This window comes from Salminus brasiliensis, chromosome 12, assembly GCF_030463535.1.
Source record: "Salminus brasiliensis chromosome 12, fSalBra1.hap2, whole genome shotgun sequence".
In the NCBI taxonomy this organism is placed as follows: domain Eukaryota; kingdom Metazoa; phylum Chordata; class Actinopteri; order Characiformes; family Bryconidae; genus Salminus; species Salminus brasiliensis.
In genome coordinates, this window is record NC_132889.1 from 31744566 (window position 1) to 31759680 (window position 15115).

The 15115-nt window shown below is 41.6% G+C and overlaps 1 protein-coding gene across 1 annotated transcript; it reads left to right on the forward strand.

Annotated features, from left to right (window-relative positions):
• Positions 1 to 1136: 1136 nt before the first annotated feature.
• dhx58 (DEXH (Asp-Glu-X-His) box polypeptide 58) lies at positions 1137 to 13904 on the forward strand. Its single transcript, XM_072692956.1, has 12 exons — positions 1137 to 1225; positions 1673 to 1846; positions 2159 to 2363; positions 5133 to 5323; positions 6788 to 6901; positions 6995 to 7127; positions 8021 to 8206; positions 8408 to 8655; positions 9563 to 9874; positions 10034 to 10224; positions 11364 to 11457; positions 12025 to 13904. Exons 2-12 carry the CDS (start codon positions 1673 to 1675, stop codon positions 12214 to 12216), a joined length of 2040 nt encoding a protein of 679 aa, XP_072549057.1. The 5' UTR covers positions 1137 to 1225; the 3' UTR covers positions 12217 to 13904.
• The last annotated feature ends 1211 nt before the right edge of the window (positions 13905 to 15115 follow it).

Here is a 15115-nt window from a genome sequence, read left to right on the forward strand (position 1 = left end):
GAACATTGCTGTGACTATTTGATTGCCTTTTTTTTGGTCAGTCAACTACCCAACTTATGCCAAAAGTATTGGATGGAACACCATCCATCTCTCCAGAGAACACCGTTCTTCCACTGCTCCACAGCTCAATGCTGAGGGGCTTTATCCCCCTCTAGCCCTTGCCTGGCATTTGGCAGCATGGTGCCAATAGGTTCAAGTTACTGAAAAGTCCAGAATAGTGCAGTCCAGTCATGACCAGTGTTTTATTAATGTAATAAGCCAGGGCTAATCAGGTTAATAGTATGTAATTATAGTACAGTAAATTATACACTATAAAATGGTTCTTTAGTCAAAGCAACACAAAGCCTCATTCACATGTTCTTTGCCTGGTAAAATGGTTCTATAGATAAAATATTCAGTATATAAGAAATAGACAGTTTGTGTGTGTGTGTATATATATATATATATATATATATATATATATATATATATATATATATATATATATATATATACACACATACACACACACATATATGATCAGCCTTAACATTATCACACTGTTTTTATAATTCCAGACTGCAGTCCATCTGTTTTACCCTGTTCCTCAGGACCTCACAGGACTGATCACCACAGAGCAGGTAGTATTTGGGAGGTGGGTCCTTCTCAGCACTGCATTGACACTGACATGGTGGTGGACACAGCAGAGCTGCTGGAGACCTACAAAGTGGTCCTATATGTGGAGCTGACCATATGGACAGTGTAGTGTAGAAACAAGGAGGTGGTTTTAATGAAGTGGCCGGTGCGTGTGTATGTTATGTATATAGATATGTTTTAAATTTAAAATAAAAAGCTTATTAAAGACCAAATAATCCAGTTATTTGCCAGTCCAGTCCTTTTTACCATAAATGTATATCTGTTATTTTCTGGTCACCCGTCCTTTAACTAGAGGGGCATAATAAAGGCATGCGTAGCTGGATACCCTGGCATTACAGGGGTAAGCATAATATCTCCATTCATCATTCATAAAGCAGTAAGTATTGTTTACAGTAGGCATTGACTGACTGACTTGTCTGATGTTGTATGTCTTTCACCCCCCTGTACTTGGCCCTTTCTCTACCCTCTGCTTCCACTTTCGTTTCCCAGGCCAGGCCGGCCCTCTTTAAAGAGTGGAGCGCATGTTACCTCTTCAGAAGCCTCTGAGCTAACCCACTGACAGCTGTGCTTAAACACTTACACAGTACAGGTGAGTGGGCATGGTGGTGTACTGGTCGTTCTTCAGCTGCTTTCCTCTGGGTTGTGGGTGTCTGGTTTGCTTTATCTGTTAATGGGCTGTGGTTGATGTTTACTCGGTGAGGGTAATGACTGGATCTGTGTTTCCTAATGCAAAAACTGGGTCAAGTCAGTCTGTGAAGATCATTTAAAGAGGACAGATCTGTCTTGTGCGTTTTGTAAGGAATACTTGAGTCCAAAGAGCTCGCTGTCCTGCAAAAACCTTGTATCGTCATTTTTTGTCATTTTTTGCTTTTTAACATAATCTAAATTCTGTGGCAGTTGTTCCTTATATTGAGTCACAATTTCATGATGAATCCTGGATAAGACCTGGATAAAATCCTTTTATCCTTTTTGCACTACAGCAACGCCTCTGCCTTGGGTTCCAGGTTCTGTATGCTCAAGCTATGTTTGTGTGTAGATGGAGATTTCACTGAGGTTATACCAGGAGGAGGTGGTGCAGACCGCGCTGAAGGGGGAGAACAGCATCATCTGGCTGCCCACCGGTGGAGGGAAGACTCGAGCTGCAGTTTATGTGGCAAAAAGGCACCTGGCGACCCGTCCCAATGCCAAGGTGGCCGTTCTCGTCAACAAGGTACCTGCAGTGTTTGGAAAAATCCTGTCAGAAAGTAAAAGCCTGCCGTAAACTAGTCCTACACTGTTTATGGGTCATGGTGGGGATGCCACAGGATAAATATAAACAAATTTTGGTTCTGTAAAAGAGCCGTTTTTAAGAACCAACTTTATGGTATTACTTCATGGCGTTTCCCGAGAAACCCTTTGTCGCACCCTTATTTGTAATGGTGTAGGCGACTGTAGCACAGTTTCAGCCATATTTGCCTTCATTGCCATTCACACTCGCCTGAGGCATTTTCTAGTGTCTGCCTCTGCTATGTTTTTTCTCCAGGTGCACCTGGTCGATCAGCACTTTGAGAAGGAGTTCCTGCCACACCTGGGTCACACTGTGAAGATGGTGCACATCAGCGGAGACAGTCCGGAGAAGGACTTTTTTGGTCGCGTGGTCAGAGACTCAGACCTGGTCATCTGCACCGCCCAGATTCTGGAGAACGGCCTAATAAACACAGAGGAGGACAAGCATGTGGAGCTCACAGGTAAAAAGAGCCACAGCACCTTTAATGCCCTCACGTGTAGATCTCTCTGACTTAAGAAAAAAAGAATGGACTCACCAGTGCCTTCATCCCCATACAGTGGTGGGAGATGTTCATATATTAGGTCACATGCTGCATGAAGTTCAGGATTGCCAGGCTTCAACAAATTTTTTATTTATATTTATATATTTATATTTATGAAGCTGAGTAGATTAAATATGTAGAACGATCGCTTACAGATCAAGGGGTAGTCCAGACTTTTGCTGTTTGTTTCATACCTTCCAGACTGCAAAGCACAAAACAGGGCAGTGGGAAGAACATCAGTCAGTCAGTTCAAAAAAGTCATCATCAAAGTATTATATAATAGATGAATTATTACAAATTTGAAAGAAAAGTCAAAGAAAAAATAAAACACAGAAAAATTATGAGCAGTAAAAAAAAGAATGTAATATTATTTAATATACAATAGTTCCATAATGTTTTTTTTTTATAACACTAATAACACAAAGAAAAGTTATGATAAGTTGAATAGGGATGAAAGTTATGAACAGTAAAGAAGGATGAAACATCATCCAATATCATATTTTTTTGTATTTTAGAAAAACAATAAAACTAAGACAAGTTATGAGCAGTAAAATGACAGGGGAAGATTATATAATACAATATTATTTGTATTTTGAAAAAATAAAATTAAGAAAATGTTAAAATAAGAATGGGATATTATATAATATAATATTTTTGTATTAGAAAAAAGTTATGAACAGTAATAACAGTATGGAACATTGTATGTATGTATGTATATATATATATATATATATATATATATATATATATATATATATATATATATATATATATATACAGTCATGCCTGAAAGTATTCATACCCCTGTCAAAGTTTGACTTAAATTTACTTTTATTTAACCAGAAATTATATTTTTGCCTGGAAATGACACAGGCGTCTCCCAGGAGATAACACGATGATGTACAAGAGGCATCATTGTGGGAAAAAATATTTCTCAGCTTTTATACACATTTGAACAAAAAGTGGCATGTCCAAAATTATTCATACCCTTCTCAATAATTAATAGAAAAGCCTTTATTGGCTATTACAGCAATCAAACACTTCCTGTAATTGCTGACCAGCTTTTTGCATGTCTCCACTGGTATTTTTGCCCATTCATCTTTAGTGATGAGCTCCAACTCTTTGAGGTTCGAGGGTCTCCTTGCCATCACCCTGATCTTTAGCTCCCTCCACAGATTCTCAATTGGATTCAAGTCAGGACTCTGGCTGGGCCACTGCAAAACATTAATGTTTTTGTCTGCTAACCATTTCTTCACCACTTTGGCTGTGTGTTTTGGGTCGTTGTCGTGCTGAAATGTCCACCGGTTCCCAAGGCCAAGTTTCTCTGCAGACTGCCTGATGTTGTTGTTGAGAATCTTGATGTATTGCTCTTTTTTCATGGCGCCATTTACTGCGATCAAGTTCCCTGGTCCATTGGCTGAAAAACACCCCCAAAACATTAGGTTCCCACCACCATGTTTGACAGTGAGGATGGTGTTCTTAGGGTTGAAGGCTTCTCCTTTTTTATGCCAAATGGTGCACACATCATTGTGGCCAAACAATTCAATTTTTGTTTCATCTGACCATAAAACAGAACACCAGAAGTCTTCTTCTTTGTCCAGATGAGCATTTGCAAAGGTCAAGCGGGCTTTTGTGTGCCTTTTCTGGAGAAGTGGTGTCCTCCTTGGCCTGCGTCCGTGGAACCCAGCAGTGTGCAGTGTCCGTTGAACTGTGTGCCTTGAGATGTCGCCACCAGCAGAGTCCAGATTCACCAGGATGGCCTTGGTGGTGATCCTTGGATTTTTCTTCACCTCTCTCACTATTCTCCTGGCCAGCACAGGTGTCACTTTTGGCTTCCGACCACATCTTCTGAGATTTTCCACAGTGCGGAACTTCTTGTATTTTTTAATAATACTTTGCACTGTAGCCACTGGAACTTGAAAACATTTTGATATGGCTTTATAGCCCTTTCCTGACTTGTGAGCGGCCACAATGCACAGCCGCAGGTCCTTAGTGAGCTCCTTTGTCTTAGCCATGACTGTCCACAAACCAACTGCAGAGAGCTGCTGTTTTTCTCCTGTTGAGTTGATTAAAACAGCTGTTCCCAATGAATCAGGGTAATTAGGATGCTTTAAAACAGCTTGGACTATTTGGAATGGTATAGAACTTTGGATTTTCCCATATACTGTGACAGTTTTCAAAGGGTATGAATAATTTGGACATGCCACTTTTTGTTCAAATGTGTATAAAAGCTGAGAAATATTTTTTCCCACAATGATGCCTCTTGTACATCATCGTGTTATCTCCTGGGAGATGCCTGTGTCGTTTCAAGGCAAAAATATAACTTCTGGTTAAATAAAAGTAAATTTAAGTCAAACTTTGCCAGGGGTATGAATACTTTCGGGCATGACTGTATATATATTTATTTTTTTATGTATATATTTGGCGAATGGACAAAAACTGACAATAAAAAAATGACATAAATGATCAAAAGCTTTTGCTGTGTAAAAAAACTCAAATATTATATATGGACCTTAAATTCTGTTTAAGGTTCCACCTACAGTGTTCCAGCTACAGTGGCTTTGGCCTCATCAGTCTAATCGTGTAATGTTTATTTTTCTTTGTGTCTGTAGAAGTGGATCAGCGGAGGAGTTTGAAATGATCCTTCTTAACTCTGAATAACTCTGTCCCCTCTTTCCCCGGGTTCAGACTTCACCCTGCTGATCATAGACGAGTGCCACCACACTCATAAGGATGGTGTGTATAATAAGATCATGGCCCGCTATGTGAAAAGTAAGATAGAGGGACTGAGGAATCTGCCTCAGATACTGGGCCTTACTGCCTCGCCGGGCACGGGGGGAGCCAGGACGCTGGAGGGAGCCGTCAAGCATGTGCTGCAGGTATGTGTTTGTGGGTGTAAATGCATATATATATATATATATATATATATATATATATATATATATAATGTGTGTGTGTGTGTGTGTATGTATATGTGTATATATATATATATATATATATATATATATATATATATATATATATATATATATATAAATAAAATGTATATATATAATGTATAATGTAAATATAATATTGTATATTGGTCAGTGCTCCTTGTGACATTTGGCTGACATCCCTTCATATCCAGGGATCTACAGTTGAATCATGTTACTATGGAGGAGGTCTTGCCCAAGAACTATTATTAGTATAGAATGGTATGCTTTTCCAAGCAGGGAATCAAACCTCAGTCTCTGTGATGAGTAGGGCAGCAGATATAGCAATATTACTGAGTCATATTAGTGTAAAATTCAGTGATTACTCTACAGCCTAGGTCCACATGCATCTTACACTTTTCCATAACGGTTTTTGTATCTCTCAGCTTATCCAAGTGCGAGTTACACTTCTCAACAGTAGGGGGAGCCCAGGAGCAAGAAATACCAATTCTTACATAATTGGCCTTTTGACCTCACTTTCACATTGAGGCTGAAACTCAAGGACTAAGCCAAAGTAGCTTTAGCAGTTTATATAAAATAAATAAATATTACAATATTTAAAACTATCAAAAGAATAAAATCAGACACTTTCAGGTGGATAATTGTGTCTTAAATTAGCAGCTTCAGGATCATGGTGATGCTCCACTGACTGTAACAGGGAGGGCTGGATCATTACTACTGCACTATGGAGCTGCACAAGACCTCTGTCCAGAACTGCGTAACGCTGCATAACCCGAGTCATACTAATGTAAAAATCCTGTAGTATCACTCTACCACCTCGGTCCAGCTTCTGTATCTCACAGCTAGTCAACAAATGCATGCGTATCGCTGTCCATGAGGGGGAGCTCAGAGTGTGGTTTGTACAACAGTGGTGCACAAGTGAATTACTCTCCACAGCTATAGGGGGAGCCCAGGAGCAAAAAGGCCAATTTTGCATAATGCTGCTTTAAATTGTAATAAAACTGAATGAAACTAGGGAGCTTAGCTTTCAGACGTGCAACAATGAACCCAGTTGGAGGAGTGAAACCCTCTGTAAAAGCTGCACATCCATGTGATCCATGTAAGAAAAAACACATCAAAAAGCACTTCAGTACAGAAAGGATTAGGTTTACATTTCTCCCATTATCTTTTCTCTCCCAGCGATGAGCTATTCCACAGCCAGGCAAGCCCACCATTCTACACCAATAAGAGTTGATCTGCACACTAAAATAGTGCTCAATTTATTCTTCATTGAACCTCTGCTCTCGCTCTCTCTCTCTCTCTCTCTCTCTCTCTCTCTCTCTCTCTCTCTCTCTCTCTCTCCCCCCTCTCTCTCTCTCTCCCCCCTCTCTCCCCCCCCCCCTCTCCCCCTCCCTCCCTCCCATACAGATCTGTGCCAATCTGGACTCAGTCATCGTGTCCACCAAAGATTATGAACCAGTGCTTAAAGAGGTTGTCCCCAGACCCATAAAGAAGTATGACATTGTGGAGACACGCCTTTTTGTGAGTTTCATCATCCCTGAGCTTTCTTCTGAAGAGGTTTGAGCATGTGTGTGACCTGTGTGTGTGTATTACTTGTCCTCTTGCCCTCAAAAGGATCCTTTTGGGGATCATCTGAAGATGATGATGAAGATGATCCATGAGTTCATGCCTTTGACGGCTCAGATCAGCCTCCGTGAGATGGGGACTCAGGAGTATGAAGCTGATGTGGTGGAGCTGGAGAAGAAAGGTCAGGGGGGGGGTCTCATCTCCATGCTAGCCATTATTGTGTGTGAACTGTGCACTGAAAGGAAGTGTCAGAGTAACAAGGCAGATAGGGCCAAAATGTCATATTCATAAAAAAAAAGTCGATGTAAAAATACTTTATTTAATTTTGATGCATTTCTATTGGTCAGTGACGTTTTGACACAATGCCAGATGCCACAACTGCCAGTTTGACATTATGTTAAAGAGTGGAAAAACAACAAAACTTGAGATACAGGATGATTATTGTCCAGGACTGTATAAAATATAATTTTAGGTGCCTGTGAAATTAAAACAGAACTAAAAGTGCTGCTGATCTGAGCAGTAAGTGTTTATTTCCTCAGTAAAACACTGATATTAAAATAAACACATAACATTCATACAGAAAGTGTTCATTAAAATATCTCCAAAGCTCTCCTCATGGAGTCTAGTGTTATTTATAGTGATCATCCAACACCTGGTTTAGTAAATCAGAGCCTAATGATGGTAAATAATGATGAGAATTGAACACATCCATACTAAAATGGTCTTAATTATTCATATTATTTATCATTATTGTTGACTAATAATGTACAGCCACCATACTGTACTGTTTAACGAGTACATCCACCTTCATCCAGCATCTGCCGGTCTCCTGCTCTCACAGCATGTTGGAAAACTGAACTTTAGGGGGTCTATAATGACCATGTGGATGCGGGGCTTAGTTAGGAGTAGGCAGGAGCCTTTTCTTTTTCACATGCTGTTATGTATGTTTGGTATCTGCTCTGATTTGTGGCTTTATTGATGTTAAGGTTATGACAGAACCAATATGTCAAATCAAAAACTGACATAACACCTACTACGGATTTTGGTGTGGCTGTGTGTGTATGGTGTTTTCAGGTGTTGAGAGGGAGAACAGGCTGCTGGCTCAGTGTGCCCTGCACCTGCGGAAGTATAACGATGCCCTTCTCATCAACGACACGGTGCGCATGGTAGACGCCCGGCGGCTACTGGAGGAGTTCTACAGCTCAAAGATGGAAAACACACAGGACGCAACCGATATCTTCCTCTCCGGACTCTTTGAAGGTATGAACCTCATCCCTGGCCAAGGCTACCAGACCGGCAGATCTGGCCATTAAAGGCAATATCTACTGCAGAAAGCTCATTTCCTGCCAGTCAAGGATGGGCTTTAGGTTTTGCCTGTTGTTTAGCTCCATCGACAGTGGTGCTGCCACTGCTAATGATAATGACCGGGAAGATGACCAAGAGGTTCCTCTTTTTACGCAGAGAACCAAGTGGAGCTGAGGCTGTTGGCTTCTGATGCACGTTACGAGAACCCCAAGTTGAACCAGCTTCAGCGCACCCTGCTGGAGCAGTTTCAGGATAGAAACTCACGCGGCATCCTCTTCTCCAAAACCCGTGAGGGTACGCGCTGCCTGTACGACTGGGTGTGTGCCAACCGGGAACTGCAGCAAGCCGATATCCGCGCTGCCATCCTCACTGGAGCTGGCAATGGTGCCAATCACATGACTCAGGTAATCACATCTGGGCAAATTCAAAGAACATTAGATTCAGAAAGTTTCTAGAACTTCTTCGGTGAACATTAAGAATAACAAATCATTTCAAGATGTTTAAGATGCTCTTTAAGTACACTATTTGGACAGAAGTATTGGGACACATGCTCATTCATTGTTTCTCCTGAAATCAAGGGTCCTCTATTTGCCAAAGTAACTGTCTCTACTGTAAAGGGAGGGCTTTTTACTACATTTTGGAGCATTGCTGTGAGTGCAACGAGAGCATAAGTGAGGTCAGGATGTTGGATAATCACCACCCCACCTCATCCTCAACTCCCCAACTCATTCCAAAAGTATTGGATGGAGCGCCATCCATCATTCCAGAAAACCCAGTTCCAGTGCTCCATAGCTCAATGTCGGGGGCTTAAAGCTTTTAGCAGCTCCAGAGACACCCCTGCACCAGATAACAGCATCGGTGCTTGCTGTAGTCAGGCTAGCGGTAGCTTTTAGAAGCTCCTGAGGCGCCCTTGCCCTGGATGACCGCATGAGTGCTTGCTGTGTTCAGGCTAGCGGTAGCTTTTAGAAGCTCCTGAGGCGCCCTTGCCCTGGATGACCGCATGAGTGCTTGCTGTGTTCAGGCTAGCGGTAGCTTTTAGAAGCTCCTGAGGCGCCCTTGCACCAGATAACAGCATCTGTGCTTAGCTTTTAGCCCTTTTTAGCTTGTGTCCATATATTTTTTAATCTAATGTAGTATTGTATTATTTAGAAATAAATAGTGACTTACTGAAAATTGGTTATTTATTTTTATATTTTATTATTTAAAAGCATTATTTGAAATTTGAGGTTTTTAGAGTTGGTGGGTAAGTCCCTCTGTGTCTCTGCTCTGATAAATACAGAATATGCTTGTTGTGTGTGTTCCTGTCTGTAGAGAGGACAGAGAGAAACTATTCAGAAGTTCAGAGACGGAGCCCTCAACCTCCTCATCTCTACCAGCGTGGCCGAGGAAGGCCTCGACATCCCAGAATGCAATGTAGTGGTGCGCTACGGGCTGCTGACCAATGAGATCGCTCAGCAGCAGGCCAGCGGGCGGGCCCGGGCTAAGGACAGCGTGTATTCAGTGGTGGCGCAGGCAGGTGGGCGGGAGATGCGTAGGGAAAAGACCAACGAGTACCTGGAGGAGCTGACCGGCAGAGCAGTGGAGCAAGTACAGAGCATGGGGCCCAGAGAGTTCCGCAAGAAGGTTAGTGAAGTGTCTTCATTTCAGACTAAAACATCTGCTGGGTCTTTATTTTCGTGGTACTCTACGGGGATCTGGCACACATGAAGGATCTCGGTGTGCTGCTTTGGGCTTCTGGTACTGGTCGTCCTAACATGCTGTATGTTGGGGGATGGGGGGCAGGTGTTGGAGCTGCAGACGGCTGCTGTAATGGAGCGGATTCTGGCCAGCAGGCAGAGAGAGGAGAAGAGGAGGCGCTACGATCCTGCTCAGGTGCAGTTCACCTGCAGAGGCTGCTTCTGTGCTGTTGCTCATGGAGACGACATAAGAGTCGTGAACAACAACCAACACATCAACATCAACCAGAACTTTAAGTAAGTCTCACAACAGCCCTCATTAGGGGGTAATTTAAATCTTAACCTAAATGTAGTCAATCAGCCTGGTACAGTGAGGCTAATGTAGTCAAATGCCATGTTACAAGCACATTTACCACCCTGTTATCTTGTTGAATTAAATGATCTGAATATTTGAAAAAGCAATAAACTCTGCTTTCATTAGCTAAGTCTTACCGGACAGGGTGGCTACCCTCTACTTGTGTTCTCTCAGTGTGATATGCTGTTAGCAAACTGAAGAATTTTTAGCCAGGTTAGCTTTTAGCCTTCCCCCTACTCGTTTCCCTGGTTTTGACTTCTCAAGTCTTACTGGTAAAAATAAAACAAGCCACTACTTTTCCTTCTGATGTGTGTTTAGCTCCAGTGTGCTTCAGCTGAGGTAGGCCAGTATAACAAGTATTGGACTCAAGTATTGGGATGAAAAATGGTAAAATGCCATGTTACAGGCATATTTACCACCCTGTTATTTTGCTTTATACAATGCTCTGAATTCCCTTACAAATATTTGAAAAAACAATGAGCTCTACTTTTATTATCTGGTTTCCCACGCAAAACTAAGTCTTACCGGACAGTGTTGCTGTCCTCTCCTTGTGTCCTCTCAGTGTGACATGCTAAAAAGATTGTAGCCAGGTTAGCTTTTAGCCTTCCCCCACTCGCTTCCTCTGGTTTGGCTTTCTCCAGTACGTTTCCTTCTGATGTGTGTTTAGCTTCAGTTTGGTTCAGCTGAGTTAGTCCAGTTTGTTTTTGAGGAAGCGACGTGGTAAAAGCTGGCCACCTATCGTTAGCTTTTACTGTAATGCAAGCAGAGTTTGAGCTCCTTTTCTGCTGACACTGGCCCAAGAAGAGGTGTGGTCATGGTCATTGGCCTGGTTCACATAGCAAACCTGTATTTCCATACTGTAAATAGTCTGCCAAGCAAATTTACAGGTATATCACATAATGGGATGTCATTTGAAGCAAGTGTGTGGGCATGTGTGTGGGTTTATTCAGTGCTAACTGGTGGACTTAGTTGCTACATTAGCCACACATAGATACATCACATTTCTGACTGTGTGTATGTGTGTGTGTGTGTGTGTGTGTGTGTGTGTGTGTGTGTGTGTGTGTGTGTGTGTGTTTCACAGGAATTACTATAAGGTAGGAGGACAAGTTCATCTAGATCGCACGTTTGAAGACTGGGAGCCTGGGCGTGTCATCAGCTGTGCTGCTTGTGGACTGGTAATGCTTGCTTGATATAGGGGAGGGTAAGCAGGGGAGAGAGAGACAGAGAGCTGAGAGAAAGCAGTTAAGTTTAACACCTGCATTCATTGGCCATTTTAGCAGAAACAGCTACGCTACATGTCCAAATGTTTGGGGACACCCCTTCTAATGAGTGCATTCAGCTGCTTTAAGTTGTACCTATTGTTGACACAGACACACACAGCGTGTCTTGTCCCCATAGAGACATACTGCCAATAGAATAGGATTCTGTAGCGGAGCAGATAAACATGAATCTGTTGGCACCATGCCGAATGCCAGGCATGGGCTAGAGGGGTATAAATCCTCCCCCAGCATTGAGCTGTAGAGCAGTGGAACTGCTCTGTAGTGGAACCATCCAGTACCTTTGGGATGAGTTGTGGAGTATTTTTTATCCCTTAAGAAGCAGGTGTCCCATTACTTTTGTCCATATGGTGTATAAGGACTTGCTCCTTATACACCATGCTCATAATGGCCCAGTAGATCACAGAGGTAGATGAATAATTGGCCCTCATTTTCTTCCTTCTTTCTCGTCTGTCTCTGTTCCAGGAGTGGGGCATGGAGATCAAACTGAGGAAGGTGGTGGTGCTGCCTTGCCTCAAAATAAAAAAGTTTTCAATGAAGACTCCTCAGGGCAACCGTACAGTCAAGCAGTGGAAGGAGGTGGAGTTCCTTGTGGAAGAGTTTGACTTTGTTGAGTACATGTCCAACCGATTCCCTGACCTTCTGGACCTAGATTAAGCACTGTCCACTCTCGAAGCTGTGGCTCGGTCTGAGAGATCAGGGTGGCACACTGTAATAACAGCACTGATTCCACTCCAGCTACTTTGTCATAGCAAAAAGCTAAGCAAGTACCTTTTATCATCTCCAGTTATTTTACTGTTGTACTCCACTTTGACCATCGGGTGTCACTGTTGTGCAATATTTCATTAAGAGGGCTCCACAATGAAGACTACCAGTGTACAGTAGGGTACTTTTGGAGCGGGATTAGTTTTATATGTCCATGAAGTTAATTATACCACAGGACATCGGTAATATTTAGCAGCAAACTGAATGGGCTAAAACATTTCCTTCCTTCCTTCCTAACCTCATATCAGGGCCTTGGTGTTTCTGTTTCATCTCGTCCCATTTCAACCACTGCAACTGCTTCATAACAAAACTATACCATCTCTTCACTATGTTCGGAACTGTGCTGCTAGAGAGCTCTCTGCATCTCTGCATAGGCTGCTTGCCCACTCCGTATTCAGTGGAAGGTCCTCCTGCTGACGTTCGGATCTCTACATGGTCTGGCACCAGTCTATTGATCTGAACTTCTACATTCCTACTGTCCTGCACTATCACTCAGCTCTTCTGATGGAGGTCTTTTGTCTGTGCCTAAATTCAGATTAGTTACCGCTGGTGGTAGATCCTTCTGTGTTGAGGCAGGGAAGCTATGGGCATTCTTTACCCCCAAAGTCTTCAACTCTGCTGAAAACCTGCCTTCTCCCTCAGTACTACTCAGTACTCTCAGTCATTTTTCCTCCTTGGGTATTAGAAAGAGGCTATTTAAATGCAGCCGTCTTATTATTCTTATTGGATTTATTGTTGTTGTTTCCCAACACGTCAATCTGTAAATAACACTACCCTGTGGTTTTATAATAGGTAAAATGCAACATAGTAACAACAACAATAATAATAATGATACTTTCTAATAATGTATTTCCCAACATGTCCATTTGTACAAAGAACAGAACTGACATGGGTTTTAAATAGGTACAAGCCAATATAAAAAAAAAATACAATAACAATAACAATAATAATTATTATTCATTATTTGTGAAGAGTTTATAGTAGGTAGATACATTAAGTAACATGCCATTCATTAAGTTCTGACAGGACCAAGAGGCACTTTAGCAATAATTTCAGCGTCGCTGTCCAGTGAAAAAACATGTATCTCCAAAATGGTGACTTGACATGAAAAAGCAAAAATGCTTAACTTTGAATGGAGCTCAATGTAAAATAAGGGTTTATTCTGGTTAATTTAAAGCATTTCTATTGGTCTGTTCATCCAGAATTATTTACACAGTGTATAGAACAGCAACAGGGTTCAAACCACTGAGAAAACAAAAAACAGATAAAAATGGAGATACGTGTTTTTCATTGGACAGCAGCGATATTCACTTTTCCATGTAAAACTAATCCTGTACTCTTGTCTCTGGGAGGCTGATACGCTATAGGAGTGGTCACCAGGCCAGTTGGTGGTCACTGTGCTGTACTAGTAGTAGTAGTAGTAGTGGTGTTTCTTTTCGTTTGAGCTTTCGTGATGACGTCATGCAAATGAATTGTGAGGAACTGTCCTATAGTGCTGCTATCAACGTGAATGTCATTTTCTTGTCAACTTCAGTTTATTCAGATTATGAAATAAAATGCCTATCACTTTTATTATGTAAGGAGTAGTTGAATCATTGGATATACTGTTCATCATTTCATCTATATATACATCTATATATATATACATTCACCGATCAGCCATAACATTAACACTGATCTGACCTGCATAAGACCTCCACAAGACCTGCATAAGTTATGAGGTGGGGCCTCCGTGGATTCCATCAATGACCCGGTCACTGGTTCACGGGTTATCCTTTCTTGTAGCACTTTTGGTAGGTACCGCCCACTGCATACCAGGAAAAAACCTTACAAGACCTGTCTGATGTTCTGGAGATGTTCTGACCCAGTTGTCTAGCCATCACAGTTTGTTTTTTGTCAAAGTGGCTCAGATCCTTACGCTGGCCTGTTTGTCCTGCTTTGAACATCACATCATCTGTAAGAAATGACTGATCACGTGCTGCTTAATATGTAGATCCCACCCCTTGACAGGAGCCGCTGTAGATGACGATTATCAATGTTTTTCACTCCTCCTGTCAGTGGTGCTAATGTTATGGCTGATATATGCTGGATATATGGTGAGTATATGTGCTGAGCTGTTACATAAAAAATGGCAATAAAAAAGGCAAATGTTAACTAACTTTGTCAACATTCAACAAATCATTGTGGAGCATTTTCCATTGGTCCTTTCACTATGAATTTTTGACACAAAATAAAAAAATAAATAAAGTAAAATAAATGGCAAAAAGTTAAAAATGGCAAAAATGGAGATACAAGGTTTGTATACAAGGCAGTTGCTGTGAGGAGCCTGTGGCAGCTGAGTGTTAGCACGAGTTTTAAAGGGTGTTTGAAGCTTGGAAATTCGATTCTGGATTCGATTCTAGATCATTTTTTATATTGTAAGCAAGGTTGGTGTATTATTCTTCTTTTGTACAGTTTTATAGAGTCGAAAGAGGGAAATGAGCACCATGCAAAGGTTTGGGCGCTCCAAGAACTGGACAGTAAAGTCAAAGTAAAGTAAAGTAAAGTCTCAGACTTTAATTATGTTGTTAGGGATATGTAATTAACAAATTACAGTTCACTGGAATTGTGGAGGTCAAGTTGCAAAAAACACGTTCAGAGAGAACTGCTCGTAGGCTTGCTAATCAAAACCCTTGACTCCCTGCAAAAGACCTTTAACCCCTAAATAACCTATGGTCTGTTACCAAGGAACAGCCCCATCAGTCTGTACAGAGGTCCCTGTAGTTACTGGATAATTTCCTTAGTGTGTAAC

Coding starts and splice junctions, on each gene's coding strand:
- dhx58 (XM_072692956.1), top strand. CDS start 1,673: ATGGAGATTTCACTGAGGTTATACCAGGAGGAGGTGGTGCAGACCGCG. Junction 2,364..5,132: donor CAAGCATGTGGAGCTCACAG/GTAAAAAGAGCC, acceptor CCCCGGGTTCAG/ACTTCACCCTGCTGATCATA. Junction 10,225..11,363: donor AACATCAACCAGAACTTTAA/GTAAGTCTCACA, acceptor TGTGTTTCACAG/GAATTACTATAAGGTAGGAG.